This window comes from Seriola aureovittata, chromosome 15 (genome assembly GCF_021018895.1).
Source record: "Seriola aureovittata isolate HTS-2021-v1 ecotype China chromosome 15, ASM2101889v1, whole genome shotgun sequence".
NCBI classification, from domain to species: Eukaryota; Metazoa; Chordata; class Actinopteri; order Carangiformes; family Carangidae; genus Seriola; species Seriola aureovittata.
The window spans coordinates 24,941,442-24,956,976 of NC_079378.1; the positions used below are offsets into that span (position 1 = coordinate 24,941,442).

Consider the following 15,535-nt stretch of genomic DNA (forward strand, 5'->3'; position numbering starts at 1 on the left):
TCTCATCCTGTTCAGTTTTAACTCTGGGCTCCGCTGACTGACCGGCTCCTGCAGATCTTACAGACCTGTTATATATACATCATATACGTTGAACATATCAGAAATATATTTAGTGACGTATAGAGAACAAGTAAAATAATGAATTGAACTCTGTATCTGACTGGAAGCAAGAACCTGTTGTTCTCTGTTCTTAGTTTTCAACCTGAGCAACATGAGTGATAAAACATTATGTTAATTAAATAAAATGTTTCCTTTCCTCGTGTGCTGTAATCTTATCTGAATAATCCATCATTGTGAAGAAGATTTCCTTTGTCTTGAGGTCATGTGCCTTGTGGAGTAAGAACCTGGTGTGCAGGGTGAAAACATGTTGTATACTGCCACCTGCTGGAAACACACTGCTCTGTCCAGAGCAGGTCAAATATCGTCCAGCTTGATAAGAGCTCGCCCCTCGGGGACACCCCCAGCCTGACTCCATATCTTTGTGAAAACGTGGATGTGTGTTCTCAGCCTTGAAACAACTCAAATCTATGCATTGAGTGTTGCACAATGCTCCGGGGGCCCTCCGGGTCTGTGGCCCCGGGGTAATTGCCTCCCCACAGAGAGCAGTTGACAGAATTACTGTAATGGCTTCCTCACAGTCAGGGCAGCCTCGCTGTTGCTGTTCACTCATCAGCAGCAGTTGGCTTTTTTATCAGGGATTTCTTTGCCCCTGTGTTCAACACACTTCAGTGCACCTACTCATCCCTCTGAAGGAGGGAAAGTAAACCATGCTCATTGGCTGTTTCCCCCATTTTCATGATAAAACTTCCACGTAGGTGTGGGCCAGTGATCATGGCTGAGCAGTCTGTCATCAAAACCAATAAGAATATGAGTAAATCTATTTCTGTTTATATCTATCTTTAACTAGGTTTCATTCAAAATCAAGCAGTTTTTCTTTTTGTTCTTCATCAGCATCACTACAGAGGGGCTGGGCTGTAGATAAAGGTAAACCTGTTGAAGGAGATGACAGTGGTCTGAACCTTGTCCCCTGATGAATCATGTCTTTGTGCTCATCGTAGATTGTTATTTTCAGCAGTAACAGAAATCCGCTGTGTAGCAGGTGTGTGGGGTCTGGTATTTGTTTAGCTCAACCCCAGACTTACCTGAGCTGGTGGTACGCTCCAGTCAGGTGAGAAGAAGAAGGTGAAATGCCATTCAGTGGTGAATAGAGGAGAGAGAGGCTGCAGGAGACCTCAGATATCTCAGTAACACCTTGATGGAACATCTTCAAACTTGGCACAAACATTCACCAGGACTCATTTTAGTGGCTAAAGGTCAAAGGTCAAGGTCACAGTGACCTCACAACACATGATTTTGGCCTTGTCAATGCAATATCTCAAGAACAAGGGAATCGCTTCAAATTTGGCCCAAACTATGCTAGATTTTCTTTTTTCTGGATGAAGTTAGCTTTATTGAATTTCCTGTTGTTCATTTTTCCTCTGTTACGTCAGATTTTTGTAAATAAATGTCTCTTTTTAAGCTCACACTCCGGCCTGCAGACCTGCGACACCATCATCTGCCCTTTGTGTGGGGTGGGGGCACTACAATGTCCAAAAAACATTGTTGTTAAACCAAATTAGGAAATATTCATACTGTTTGGGGTCTTGTAACAGGTGAAGCTCCCTGTCAGACGTGTCATGAACAAACCTCACTAACAGAAACCAGACACAGACTCTGAGGCTGGTGCTGCGTTTAAGTGCTGTCAGAACCAATCACGTCAAAATCCGTTGTACTTAACAGTGTTTTACAGCTCAGTGCCTGAGACCCTGAACAGAAGTGATGTTTTCTGTGGTGAACATCTGGAATGTGTTTCAGTCTAAAACCATGTATATTAACAATTCTCATGAAATAGAAAAAAAAGCCAGAGAATATAAAGACGATTAAACAAAGTTAAATATGTTTTTGAAATATAGGATTAAATCATGAATCAGCTAACACAGGTTTGTTCACTAAATAACGCTGGACAAGTGTTTAATCAAGGCATGAATAAATGTCTCTCTCTAAGTGATTAACAAACACACTAATTGAAGTATGAAGAGAGGCAGGACTGTTGTGTTCTTGGTTCTTATAAGATACGCAGCAGACAGTATGTTGTAGTATTGAGCTGCTGTTTGTACCTTCTGGTGTGTAAAGTTTCATATTGTATTCACACTGATTACAGATGTATACTGGTATCAAAGCTCTCCATCTGTCTGTCTGTCCTGTTATTCTCTCCTGGTTTCAACCCTCCGTCTCTGTTGAAGCGTGAATTCTCTTCGCAGTGATGCATAAAGGAAAGTCCTCTGTGCTGAGGCCCAGGAAACACTGACTGGAACGTCTGCGCTCCATTCACACAAATGAATGATTGTTCACACCGCAGACACAATAATGATTCAAGTCATGACACTGACCTAAAAACGCTGGTGTTTGTACAGCAGGTGGGATTTTATTTATTCTTCTATTAAAGAAATGTGACACAGGAAATGATGTCAGAGTAAAGCGAGATGACCACAGTGACGGCGAGAGACTCTGCGTCTGAGATCACAGAATGTCGCCCGGTCCTCCGGCCTTAAATACACGATGAGACAAGCACAATATCAGATTATCACACTTATAAAACATGTGATGACGCACGCTCCATGGCACCATTGTGGATGTGTATGTGTCTGTATCTGTACTATGTTTCCTGTCTCATTGTAACTGATAGATCCTTTTATTTGTTGCATTATTCCTTTTGTTCTCTTCTTTTCTGGGATTCACTATTTATCATCAAACACTCACAGATGTACAGACTCAGACTGATGAGGTTTGAATGAATGGAGACACAGATGTTTATATTATCTATACAAACTTAATAACCCCCTTTTTGCATTAGTTATACATATGTAATAATATATGATATGCATTATTAGAATTGACATTTTGATACACAATATTCATGTAGATAACTTTCTAAGTTTAAAGAGAATAAACTATTTTTATTTTTTGGCAACCAATCAATGACATTGTGAACTCTCATTTTATTTTGTAAAAACATTCTTCTGTAATTCACCGTTACACGTGCAAACACACAGAAAAGATGTGAAGAACAGTAACAGTGAGGACTGATGCTGGACTCCATCAGTTTTATAGAGGCGGGTGTTTCACCTCCACGTGGCTGCAGGTGCACCACCTGAACGTGGCCAGGAGCAGCATTACAGATTCATCCTCCACCTTTCAGAGGACTCCGCTGCATCTCATGTTATCTACTGATGACGTATGTCGCTGTGCTGCTGCTGGCTCCATCGCCTCCAGGTTCAGACTCTGTATCAGTGATAATCACGTCTCCTCCTCAGCAGCATCCTCTCCTCTATTGAGACAAGCCATCAACTCAACCTACTTCATCCACCATCAACAGCACGAGGTTCACATGAAACTTTAATTAGAACCACACTCAGCTCGCCCGGCCCTGTCACTGACATTGCTTCAGTGCTATTTTAAGAGTGGCTCTTGTAACCGCGCAGATACTGGTAGAAGAATTATTTCATCATATACAAAGTGAAATCTGAAAACACATCCAACTTCATACATTAAATCAAACTGGGACGGGGGGATGATTATATCTGAGGAAAGATGGACAACAATTCGGAGGCGTCAGTGGAGGTGTACCAGCTCACAGAAGTGGAGGGAGTTTGGTTGGAAAAAGCTGATAAGGTATTTTATTACATTATGATAATAACCTTCCTGTCTGATGGAGACACTGTGGAAATCAAAATGCAAACCACCACCATATTTTCTGACCCTGCCTGTCATCAGAGACCCGTGGAGAGGGATAATGTAAATATGAAATGCCCCCAGAAATGAAGAGTATATATTTGAGATAAATACATGAAGACTGGTTGAAAAGAGATGAATTTATTATTTAATGAATAAACTGCTGATTGGCAGGTAATGGAGAAGTCACAGGAGAGCCCAACTTTAAATGCGTGGATGGAAATTACGATGAACATTTATAAAATGGAAACGATAACAGCTTCATAAATTAGAACTTACAGCACCCTGGGGAACATGGATTAACCATGTAACACCCTGTAGGCCTGATTTTATTTTCCCAAATGAATCATTTGTTATAGAGAAAAGATCCCTCCTCACCTGTTCATGGTTCTTTTTCACTGACTTTTCAAATCAAGTGACTTCAGTTTGAAATCTGAAATATATTTCATGGAAATATTTGATTGATGCTGAATGTCAATAAAAATTAAATAAAAAATGAACTGTCATATAAAATGTCTGTATCAAATCATTTATTGATTAATTATATTTTATTGAATTATAAATGGATACAAAAGATTTAATGACTAAAAAGTACAAGTATGTGACAAAAAACTATAATAAATACACTTATTAAATAAATAAAAGATTTAATTATTCTGCTTCATGAAATGACTTAATTTATAAACTCATTTGCAAAATGAATTGAAAGCATTAAATTTACCTGCTGAGGTTCCTGACATCTTTCTCACCTCTCCTGTAGCTTTAAATTACATTTAACCCTTTTTAAATTGGTTTATCTACATTTTATTTTAATGCATACGTCTCGTGTGTATGTATCTGTGTGTGCACAGGTATCATGTTTGTGTTACCAGTGAACTGGTAGACATTGATACTCTCGTCTTTTCTCCTTACTGTGTGTCAGCAGGTTGAAGTTTGAAGCCGCTGATGTGGATACGTGACAATGATCCTGGTAACACGTCGACATGATGACGGTGTCGTGAGGGTGTCATGGACAGAGATTTGGCTTCATTCACTTGATATGATGCAGAGCGTGCACGTTATAATAAAGTCTTACATACTGAACCTCGTCAGGAGCAGCTTCACATGGAGGGTTGGACCATGTTGAATGTTGAGTGTGTGAATAATAAACACCCACTTTTTAAAACAGATGTTTTCTCTAGGTGTAGTTAATCTGTTGAGAAGTCCAGGAAACCGCTCCGGCCGTCTCGTTCGGGTCGAGTCAAACATAGAAATATTGCACACATCAGTTCAAATTGCTGGACACTGATTCACTTTCACTGGAGGAGCTGAGGGAGAGAAAATAAACAATTTGCAAACTTTTAACCACCGGCGTCTCCCTGCAGCATGCTGGGAAACTTACTGAGTCATCCATTCACTGCTCTGCTCTGCTCTCTTTGCTTTAGTTTTCATTGTTGTTTGCTTTTCTACACTTTGTAATAAACAGACACTTCAGAACTGTGAGTTTCATCCGTGGTATAAAACAATCAGAAATATAATGGGCACCTATTGTTTTTAAGCACATGGACCAACACAGTGACAAAATGTATTGAATGTTCCTGATGTGCCTGGAGTTTCACATAAATGTGTAATCTTTGGCACTATACACTCAACGTCTAACTGATACTGTGAATGGTTAGCTAATGTGTGAGTGGTGGAGCAACGCTTTGCTGCGAGTCTGCAGTCCAGCACATCCACAGCGTTTCACCTGGGCTCGTCAGGGACGCCATTTCTCTCGAGCAGACTGAGGCTCTTTCCCTCAGTTTCTTTCTTCACGGTCTCTATTTGCTCCTCTGAGTGCTGCGAAGCCCTTTGTCCGTTAGTGAAGGTCCATCTTTTATGAACAGACACACGAGTAAACAGCAGTTTTCTGCGGGAGGATCCCGTACAGTGAAGCAGCTCTCCGTAGGCCCTGCGGAAGTCCCTGTTGAAGGCTGGATACAGGATGGGGTTCAGGGCTGAATTAAAGTAGCCCAGCCACAGAACCACAGAGTGAAGTGTGTTAGGAGGGTTCGTCTTTTCCCTTATTCCCATGCAGGTGAGGAAGGTGAAGTACGGGAACCAGCAGACGACGAAGGCCCCCAGTACGGCCGCCAGGGTCACCGTGGCTTTGTGCTCTCGGGCTATGGCTGCGGTTGATGCTATTCGTGCAAATGATGGCGTGGCAGCACGAATACGCCGCACCTGAAGAGGTTTGAGAACCAGAGGATACAGAAAACGAGATGAGCTCACTCGCTGATCTGATGATAAAGGATTTAAAATAGTGATACTTCACAAGTAACTATGACTTTCTTATTTTGAGTATTTTTAATGTCCTGCAAATGTTTGTTTCCACTAAAATAAAATGCAAAATGATAATAAACACTGACCTGTTCTCGTGCCACTCTGAATATGCAAAGATACATCCCACACATGAGCAGCAGAGGCAGGTAGAATGAGCCAAAGGCATAAATAAGAACATAGTTGTTATTCCATTCAAACTGGCAGTAGCGTCCCTCTTTGTCCTCATCCTCCATGCCCCAGTCCAAGTGCTGCACGCTGTAGTCGTCTGTGTTCCAGCCCAGGTGGATGGGTACAAAGGACAGAGCCAGTGACAAGGCCCAGATGGTGATCATGGCCAGTGTCACCCTCAGAGGGGTAACTCTCCGGGAGTAGCTGAGGGGAGCTGAAATGGCCAGGTATCGGTCCACGCTGATTGCCATCAGGGTCAGGATGGAGGATGTACACAGCATGACATCCAGCGAGATGTAGATGTTACACAGGGCTCCTCCGAGGGGCCATTTCCCGCTGCGCAGCTCCACGGTGGCAGACAAGGGCAGCACCAGCAGACCGAGCAGGAGATCTGTCACTGCCAGCGACACCACAAAGCAATTAGCGATGCGCCACAGTCGACGGCTGAGCCCCACAGCCAGACACACCAGCACGTTCCCACCAATGGTCAGAATGATAAAAGACACCAGGACCAGCCAGCGGAGAGCTGTGGAGATCATGGCGGCCTCCTCTTCGGACGCTGGGTTCACTGAAGCAGTGCTGCTGTTTGTATCTCAGTGGAAACTGTCGACACCGGTTCATCCACTTATCTCCAAAGTTCCTCAGCTGCAGTCAGTTCACTTTCCCATCAGACAAATCCTTGCACAGCTCCTGCGTGTGAAGGGAATCAGGTTCACAAATACATGACTGAGTGGAAAGCATTTCCCAGCCATCGGCCTCTGCTCCGCCCCTGGGGAAGAACAAGAACTACTGACATTAGTTAAAAAATTCACATTTCAGGATATAAACCACACTTTTTTATTTAAAAGTACAACATGTTTATCCTTCTGCCATTTAATGAAACAGTTTAAATGCAGCTGCCTGTTAAAAGTCGAATTACCTGAGATGGTCACAGAGAATATGACCTACAGAGGAACTGTGTGTTAGGCTTGAGGACATTTTTTGTTACTATATATATATATATATATATATATATACAAATCCTGATTCTGAAGTTGTTGTCTCCCTATGTTGTGTTATCTAAAATTTACAGTCCAGTAAACAATAGCCTACGGTACATAACAAGAAATAACTCCTCAGTCACAGACACAGGTGAATACACACAGTTAAACTTGTAGCGGTAAGATGAGAGACACAATAAAAGAGATCAACTGGAGAGTATAGTGTAGTATTTATACTCCAATCACACAGCACACATCATGTTCCACTCTCGTATGAACAAACCATCTGACCTGATCTCAGCTCCATAAAGTTTACGCCCACAAGTTAAATATAACAATCCTCCTTCCTCTTCTTCCTCAATCCAACAGTGATGTTCTTCCACCACAGCAGCTGTCCTCATTCCCATGTAGTATAAATGTATAATCCCTCTACACTGTTGTCCATTATAATCCATCTCAAGGTAAAGGAGAATATTCCTGTTTTTCATGTGGCTAGTAGTTCATTTATTTTCACTACTGACATCATTCAGGTTGTACATCACATAAATCGACTTTCTTGAAGGATTTTTGCTAATAACTGGTCAGAGCTACACGTCTGTGGAACTAGTAATGGACCTGGATGATCTACAACACAGAGCGAGGTCAGGACAGGGTGTCTTTGTATAAACATATGTCGAAGCTGGAGGGCTGGTCCCCGTGGAGACGAGAAGATTCACTACAGACAGAAACCATTTCGGTAAAAGCGTGGGCTGCACTTGGTTGTGCATCACTGTCACACTAATACAAGACAAGATCTTCAAAACAGTCATAAAACATTCGGTCGCAGTCTGAGGAGGAAAGTCAACGAAGCCGAGCTTCTCAAGTTCAGGATGATTCAACAAAACTCACGAGTCTAAAACAATCACGTACCTCCTTTAAAAACCACATTTGGCTCCTTCTAGAAACAAGACAGAAAATATAGTTTCACTCATCATTGGAACTTGATTTGATTTGACTGATGTCATTAAATATATATCAATAATTTCAATATGATCAACCTGGATCAACAAACTTTTTTCTTTCACAGCCCCAGCTGTCCTGCCTCCACATTGATGAACGGAAATGTAATAATAAACAAGATAAATCAATTCACAGTAAGTGCTGATATAATTCAATAATGTCACTCTAAAATGTATGATTCATGTTTCATGAGTTGCACCTGCATCACCTGCACACTTTCAGCTCCATCACTCTTTAAATTCATTTTGAAAATTTGAATGAGGCTCATAATACCAGACGCAGCTCTGACGTGTTTGTGGTGTTTTATCAGCCTCAACGTGTGTGGCCACTGTAGAAACATGTCCAGCTGTAACTGTGTGAGACTGATGTTCCACAGTGTATATATACTGTATTTTTGATAGTGTTGTTTTTAATTTGCTATCTGCGTCTTTATCACGGGAAGCCACCTCATGTACTCCCATAAAAAACAGATGGTAAATTCTCTAATTAAGGTTCTGAAGCAGAGATGAGCTTTACAGCAGCAGACTGATACTGACACTGATAGATCAATCAGCAAATGCAAATATCATCTGTTGTTATTATATATCCTGAACACAACCACCTATGGCTTTAGATCACATGAAAGCAAGTGCCAATTATTTCGTTTAATTGATTTTGTTGTAGAAACTAATTATGGAATTTATGTGTTAAGACCTTCAAATTGTAAAATCTAAATAAAATATCAAATTTAAGTCAAATCGTCACATGACACTAAATCCATACACGGTTGACCTTGAACTCTGACCCCTCTGGCCTGTTTGTGGAAGAGGGAGATTTACAGTGTGACACTAAGCTGAGACAAATATTATCATATGGAAGATGTGACACTGTTTATTCTCCTGGTGAAGAATTTGTTTTTGTAATCTCTTATACAGCTACTGCATGCCCATCTGGCTCCGATCAGTCTGTAGCTAACCTCTCTTTGCAAACATAAAAACACAGTGACACACAAGCAATGTTCAAATATTTACGACACGCAGAAAAGCAGGAAGAGCACAAGGAAGCAGAGATGAGCAGGTTCCTACAGGAACCACCTGTCTTTTGTTTTCTGACAATCACTGTGACTCTGTTCAGGGTTTTTCCCAATATAATATCATCCATGCTGTGACGACAAATATAATAACACAAACTGTTTACAGTGACAATGATAACAACGGTGGAAATACAGTTATAAATAATCTAATATACATAATCCTTTCTGTAATGAAGTAGAATTTAAAAAGAGTCACAGCTTTGTTTTTATTGTCGCAGCACAGCAGGAATACTTCACAGATAATTTCCTACGCAAACATCATTGGACTAATAAAATGTTAATGCATCCATAAAAGTTACTTTCAGAGTTCAATACACACAAGTCAATGCTGAAAGGCATTAGTGCAAGTCAAATAAAGTTAAAGGTGAAAGGTCAGATCAGGACAAGCAGACAGACATCTTATATGTGTCAGGCCAACATCCCTGCTTCTGTGAAGAGTAACGGACTGTGAGATTTGTGTCTGTGATTTGTGTAACTGGCAGACAGTAATTAATAATATTAATACATTTGTATAATAATTGAATCAATGCGTATAACAGTTGATAATAGCTCATCATCTGACTTAAGATTATGACCTTGTGTTTCCTAAAGCTATTAGTTAACTGATCAAACTAACCATTGTTGCAGCTTCACCTGGCCATTCAGAGGTTTTCGAGGTTTTAATGTTTTTAATTATGTCAATAGATTCCCCCTCAGGGATAACCACCTCTTGTTTCCATGGTGACTTTGTTTAGATCGAGCTGTGTCCCCAGTCAGCCTGCTGCCCTCATTTAGTGCTACAACAGTCGGGCATCAGCGGCCATAAAGACTCAGAAATCATTTCATACAAAATTCAAATGAAAGCAAATGATCCAAAGTCTCCACTTTCATTTTGCCCTGTCACTGATGTGCACCACAAGACTGAGGTAACAGGTGAAACACGACACTACAGCACCATGATGAGAGCCTGAGATCATTTTACACTTCATTGCATAATTCATTTACTTGTTTTCCAGACACTTTAAAAGAAGTGGGGGAAAAAAATCAGCTCTCATTTTCTTCACGAACAGAAAGGTGTCGGAAGATTCATATTCTCATTTTTTTGAGTGATGTTCATGAAAGCGTCGATTAAAACAGCCTGTCATGTGATCCATGTGATGTGAAAGGCTGCTATATTGTAATTGTGTCTGCTGTACACACACAGCAGCAGCACAGCTACTGCATGACTGTGCATGACAACATGTTTCTCATCAAAAGGCTTATCTTGCTCATTTCCACAGGTCAAATGAGCCACTTTAAAGATGGGTGTGTTAATTACCAATTGGAAGTTATAGAACAGTGTCATCGGATGTGCATCCGCTCCACATAATACATCATCTAATCTAATAGTATGGCACCATGTGTCTGTTTAGCTGCCGTCAATATTGTACAAGTGCATCAGCCGACGACGGTCAGAGAACATGAGCCTGAAAATCCCCCGCATCCAGGGCCAAATTAAGTTTAGCTGGTGAGATGAGTCAACAGTGTGAGATAACAGTGTGGAAAAACATCCGGCCCAGAACCACAGACGATGGGTAAACAGTATAAATCGATCACATGACGACATGTGAAAAGTGAAACCCCCGGAGAGAAGGATGGTAAAGTCTTTGTGACATCAGTTTTAGGGTTTGTGTGCCATGGTCCTCGTGCACTGAGCTTCCTGCACTATTTTCAGCCACAAATAAAAAAGGAAAGACAAAATTGTATTGGAATGTGGTAATACACAATCATTCGATTATTTTAATACACATATAACTGAACTCACAAAGCACACGGGCAAACAAAGGCCTGCGGGCAGTGCGGCATGCTGCTCTGCTCCCCTGACACCATCAGAGTGCTTTCAACTGAGTGACACAGTGACCCTCCAACATCACTGACCATGTCCCACATTCAACCCTGGCACCCCGACCAGGGCTTAAACCTCCTGATAAGAGACTGACCTGCAGAACAGTCGCAGTTCAAAGGTACAATAACGTCCTAACAATGGCTTGGCTTGTGACAGAGCAACGTGCTGCTGCTCGGTCAAGACTGCACCACCCACCTACACGCTTAGTTACAGCCTGTGAATGTGTAACCAGAGAAAATGAAACATAAATGAATCACTAGGAAACACATACATTATTATACATGTCTGGGTCTGAACTTCCTGCAGGAATCTTCATCTTTGTGACGGGGAAGTTTAAACTGTAATGAAGCGTGTGCTCTCTTATCGCTAAGTCTTATTTCTCCACATGAAAATGTAAAAGAAAATTCTAATGTTCAAGGTGTGTTGACTCACCTCACATGGTTTGTCTTAAATGTTCATCAGTTCCCAACCTTGTTCCTAGATCATGAATGTCTTCCTCTGGTTCCTTGAGCCGGCTTATGTCTCAATTTATTCCTCTGTCTCTCTCTCTCTCTCTCTCTCTCTCTCTCACGGTCTTTCTCTGTCTCTCCTCCCTCGGTTCCTCCCGTCTCTGATCTCACAGATGTGTGGACGGACACATGCTCCCAGCATATGCACTTCTCACTCCCTCTAGTGCATTCACTCACCGATTGCACACGAGCACTTTCACTGTTGTTTTAGCCCAAAGATTTATCTCCCCTCGTGTCTCCACATGTGTTTTCATGTTGGATCACGCACCATATCAAGGGGCCCATGCGTCTCATTAGATGAATAAATGGGGAGATTTAATAATCAGCCAATGTTGCTTCCTCGCCTCATGTCCTCATATTGTGATGTTTTTGTAGCCTCTATACTTTGCTTCTGTCCTGTGCAGTGAAGAGATGGTTAGTGTAGGTGAATGTAGGAGGAGATGAGTTCACTATTATCACTGAAAAAAACTGTTCATTCACGTATTGGACAAATTATAATACGGACATGATGATGGCACTTGATGAAAAGTCAGAGGATCACCAAATAAATTTATCGTGAAGGACCAATATCAGTACAAAGTTTATGGAGATCCAACCAATAGTTGTTGAGATATTTCAGTCTGGACCAAAGTGGTGAAAAGATGGACATCACCGTCCCACTCTGCCAGCCTGTATGATATTATACTGTTTACTTTGAAAAGCATTGTCTCTATTAATACTCATCATTATGCTGCTGATCTTCATGGTGTGAAGTCGTACCAGCCTCTGACTCTCTAGTTAGTTACATCACAAATATCATTGTGTTGAGGAACTCAAGAAAGAAGTCAGTTTACCCTTAAAAAGCTGCATGTCCTGCTTCACTGCACATACAGATTTACATCAGCCAGATCATTTCTGTTTGAACAGCTTTGTCTCCCATAAACGACGTGCAACTAAAACATCAACCTGTCATACAGAATGGGACACTGGCTTCAGGTTTGTGGTTTCAGTTTTGAGATACTGAAACTTCTGCCTCTTTCTAAATCCAGTGGAGACAAAGGGAACTTTATTGATGGTGCTTGAGCATTTTTAAAACAACAACATCAACGTGTCTTCCCGGCACTAAAGTCCCAGTTTGGGAAAATTCACAATGCTTGCTATGGGTGGTTTTCGTTGGGACCATTCTGTGAAACAAAGGTTTCACCTTGTGTTCTTTTGTCCTGAGCCATCGCAGCTAAATGTAGGGCTCTTTGGAAATATGCGGTCATGTGACAATATGTGTCAATGGTTTCCATCAAACAAGGTGTGGCCCGTGTTTCCCAGCAGCTAAAATCACCCCGCTTGCCCCTAAATGAAAATGAGTTAACAATTAAAGCAGGTTTGAATAATCATGCAGGCTAAAGAGCTTAAACAATAACACAGTTAACCTGGAGGTTGTGTCACTCAGCCGTACTGGGTCTGTGCTGATGTGGGAGAAAGTCATTATCGGTCAGAACTTCCCTCCAGGCTGTTCAAGTCTGGACATCTGGCACTGAAGTCACATGAACAGTAGCCACAAACACACGTTCATATCAAGTTTCATCTTGGTTAAACTAAACAAGCACACTTCTTTGTTTTTTACTGCTGCTTTAAATTCACTATTAAGAGCTAAAAAGATTACAGACAGGCAGATCGGTGAGGAATGTTGATTTCCTCAATTCAACAGGGAGCCATAAAATATTATATGTAGGGAGGAAAAGGCCTGAGAATCAAGCAGGCTCAGACTATTTGTTCAACTAGAAATAGCAGCGTGCTACGCTTCATAAAACTGACCAGGTCAATGAGGGTAACAGAGATAAATCTCTTAAGCGAGGAACAACTTAAACATTAAGAATGTGAAGTTGGCAGGAAGAGGGAGACTGTTTATTGTTACCCTAAATAAGTCAACTAACATTTTAGTGATCTGGACGCACTGGTTCAGAGTTGAACACTCTGTAAGAAAAGACAGAGAATATTCATGATTCATTTTAATCTTATCTTAAAGTCAATGTGTGATTTAAATATTTGGTTTGAGGAGTATTATCATCAGAAAGAGTCTCAGCACATCTCACAACGGAAAGAAACGACACAGTAGCAAATATCAAGCAATGAAAAAATCAGACATCAAAGTGGATTTTTCTAATTAAAAAATGTGGGTGTTCACTTTATTAATGAAAAACAAACATTATTCCAGTGTTATAAAGTTTCCAGTGAGATTCACTGTGGAAAGAATAATTAGCAGTTCCACCATGAGGTTCATATTGTCTGTCTAATACTAATGAAGAGTGACACTGTAGGAGTAAGTATCTGACATTTTCTTTCCACTTATACCATGAATGAAAACAACTCTTTTCTTCCACCTGCTGGACATGAGAGGATACTGAGCTGTGATGGGCAGAGCTGCTCTATTATGTACAGCACGCACCTAATCATTAAGTGAAATATTTGGTACTACTTCCTTCAACATTAGAGAGGGAGGGAGATGGATTACAGTCCAAGACCAAAATGCTAAATGTTTGCAATCACAATCAGCTGTGCTTGCTGTATTGAACACACCCCATTCCCCCAGCAAATCACTCAGTCAGAGAGTGAATCCCTGCGAGTTGTGAGACTGAACTGACTGAAAATGGATCGTTTCAGGGAGTGATTCAGTTCAGTTCCTTCACCCATAAACTCTGTCTTCGAGCACACACACAACTGAAGAGAAGTCTCAGCCACTGATCTATGAGAGATAACAGAGCAACCCTGTCGAATACAGACAGATCGTTTTCTTTCAATTCAATTTTGTATATATGGCGCCAAATCATAACATGTATTATCTCAAGTCACTTTACAGAGTAAGGTCAGGACCTGACAATATTTTAGAGCGAAACCAACAGTTCCCACTACGAGCAAACACTTGACGACAGTGGAGAGGAAAACTTTTCCTTACCAGGAAGAAACCTCTGATAGAACTGGACTCACAGTGTTTCTATGATGATGATGATGATGATGATGATGAGGATGAAAGTGATGATGATGAGTAGTAGTGGCAGATCCTGCAGCTCCAGAGTCAGAGATACCTGTAGAATGAGACAGCGAGAGAGAGAGAGAGCGAGAGAGAGAGAGAGAGAGAAAGAGAGAGAGAAAGAGACAGAAGAGAAGCAGGAGAGAGAGGACACAAAGTTTATGACAGGCAGAAGTGTGATATAAATGCATGGACAGAGAGAGAAGCAGAGAGAAGAAGAGAGAAGAAGAGGTGAGAGGAGGTGAGAGGAGTTCCAGTTCTGCCTGAAGAGACAGAAGACCCAGAGACAGCTTAAATCCACAGAGGAACTGTGGTTCTTCAAGACTTCTCCAAGATGTTTGGAACAACCTCGCTGTACCTTGCAAAGTGGTAACACCAATTAGTGACTTGTTAAAAAATTGGTAAATAAAAACTAATCATGGCATTATTTTTGGAAGCATCCTGACTCTACTTTTAGTACACAAATCATTTGTACAGTACTGAATGCAGTGGGTTAAATTAGCTTCGAACTCATTCTTAGGCACTCCTTTCACTTTTAATACTTAATACAAAATTTAGTTTGTAATATTACATACTTATTTACGCTCTAGTATTTTAGTGTTGTATTGTTAATTTACTAGTGGAGTGATGGTGTTCTGGGCAGAGACACACTCACACCCCTGCTGTGTTTGTTGTAGCCTCTCTGGTTTTGTTTTGTTTGCAGGTCTGGCAGCGCGTGCATGTTAAGGCATGCAGGGGTGCATGTTAGTGCATGTGAGTCCCTTAAACCTTTGGCACTGTCCACCTCTATAAACACACACAGGCTCCGCCCACAAGTAGGTGGCACAGTGCAGTATGCAGCATCCAGGTGAAAACAACCTGACATAA

The 15,535-nt window shown here is 41.2% G+C and overlaps 1 protein-coding gene and 1 long non-coding RNA gene across 3 annotated transcripts; both read right to left on the minus strand.

Moving 5' to 3' along the window:
- Window positions 1-2,439: 2,439 nt before the first annotated feature.
- Window positions 2,440-11,707, minus strand: hrh2b (histamine receptor H2b). Of its 2 annotated transcripts, none has more exons than XM_056396613.1 (3): window positions 11,588-11,707; window positions 6,159-7,009; window positions 2,440-5,973 (listed from the first exon to the last, which is right to left on the minus strand). In XM_056396613.1, exons 2-3 carry the CDS (start codon window positions 6,777-6,779, stop codon window positions 5,494-5,496), a joined length of 1,101 nt encoding a protein of 366 aa, XP_056252588.1. In that variant the 5' UTR covers window positions 6,780-7,009; window positions 11,588-11,707; the 3' UTR covers window positions 2,440-5,493. The 2 variants fall into 2 exon arrangements, with proteins under 2 accessions (XP_056252588.1, XP_056252587.1); XM_056396612.1 differs by having other exon boundaries at window positions 6,159-7,026; window positions 11,588-11,671.
- Window positions 11,708-13,819: 2,112 nt separating this feature from the next.
- LOC130182670 (uncharacterized) lies at window positions 13,820-15,432 on the minus strand. The gene is made up of 3 exons (XR_008829741.1): window positions 15,324-15,432; window positions 14,626-14,723; window positions 13,820-14,383 (listed from the first exon to the last, which is right to left on the minus strand). It is a non-coding gene; the product is annotated as an uncharacterized LOC130182670 (long non-coding RNA).
- Window positions 15,433-15,535: the final 103 nt, after the last annotated feature.

What these genes read in the sequence shown, in the direction of transcription:
- hrh2b (XM_056396613.1), bottom strand. Translation starts at nt 6,779, where the DNA reads ATGATCTCCACAGCTCTCCGCTGGCTGGTCCTGGTGTCTTTTATCATT. An exon ending in TCAGAGTGGCACGAGAACAG is followed by an intron (nt 5,974 to 6,158) that starts GTCAGTGTTTAT and finishes AAACCTCTTCAG; the next exon opens with GTGCGGCGTATTCGTGCTGC.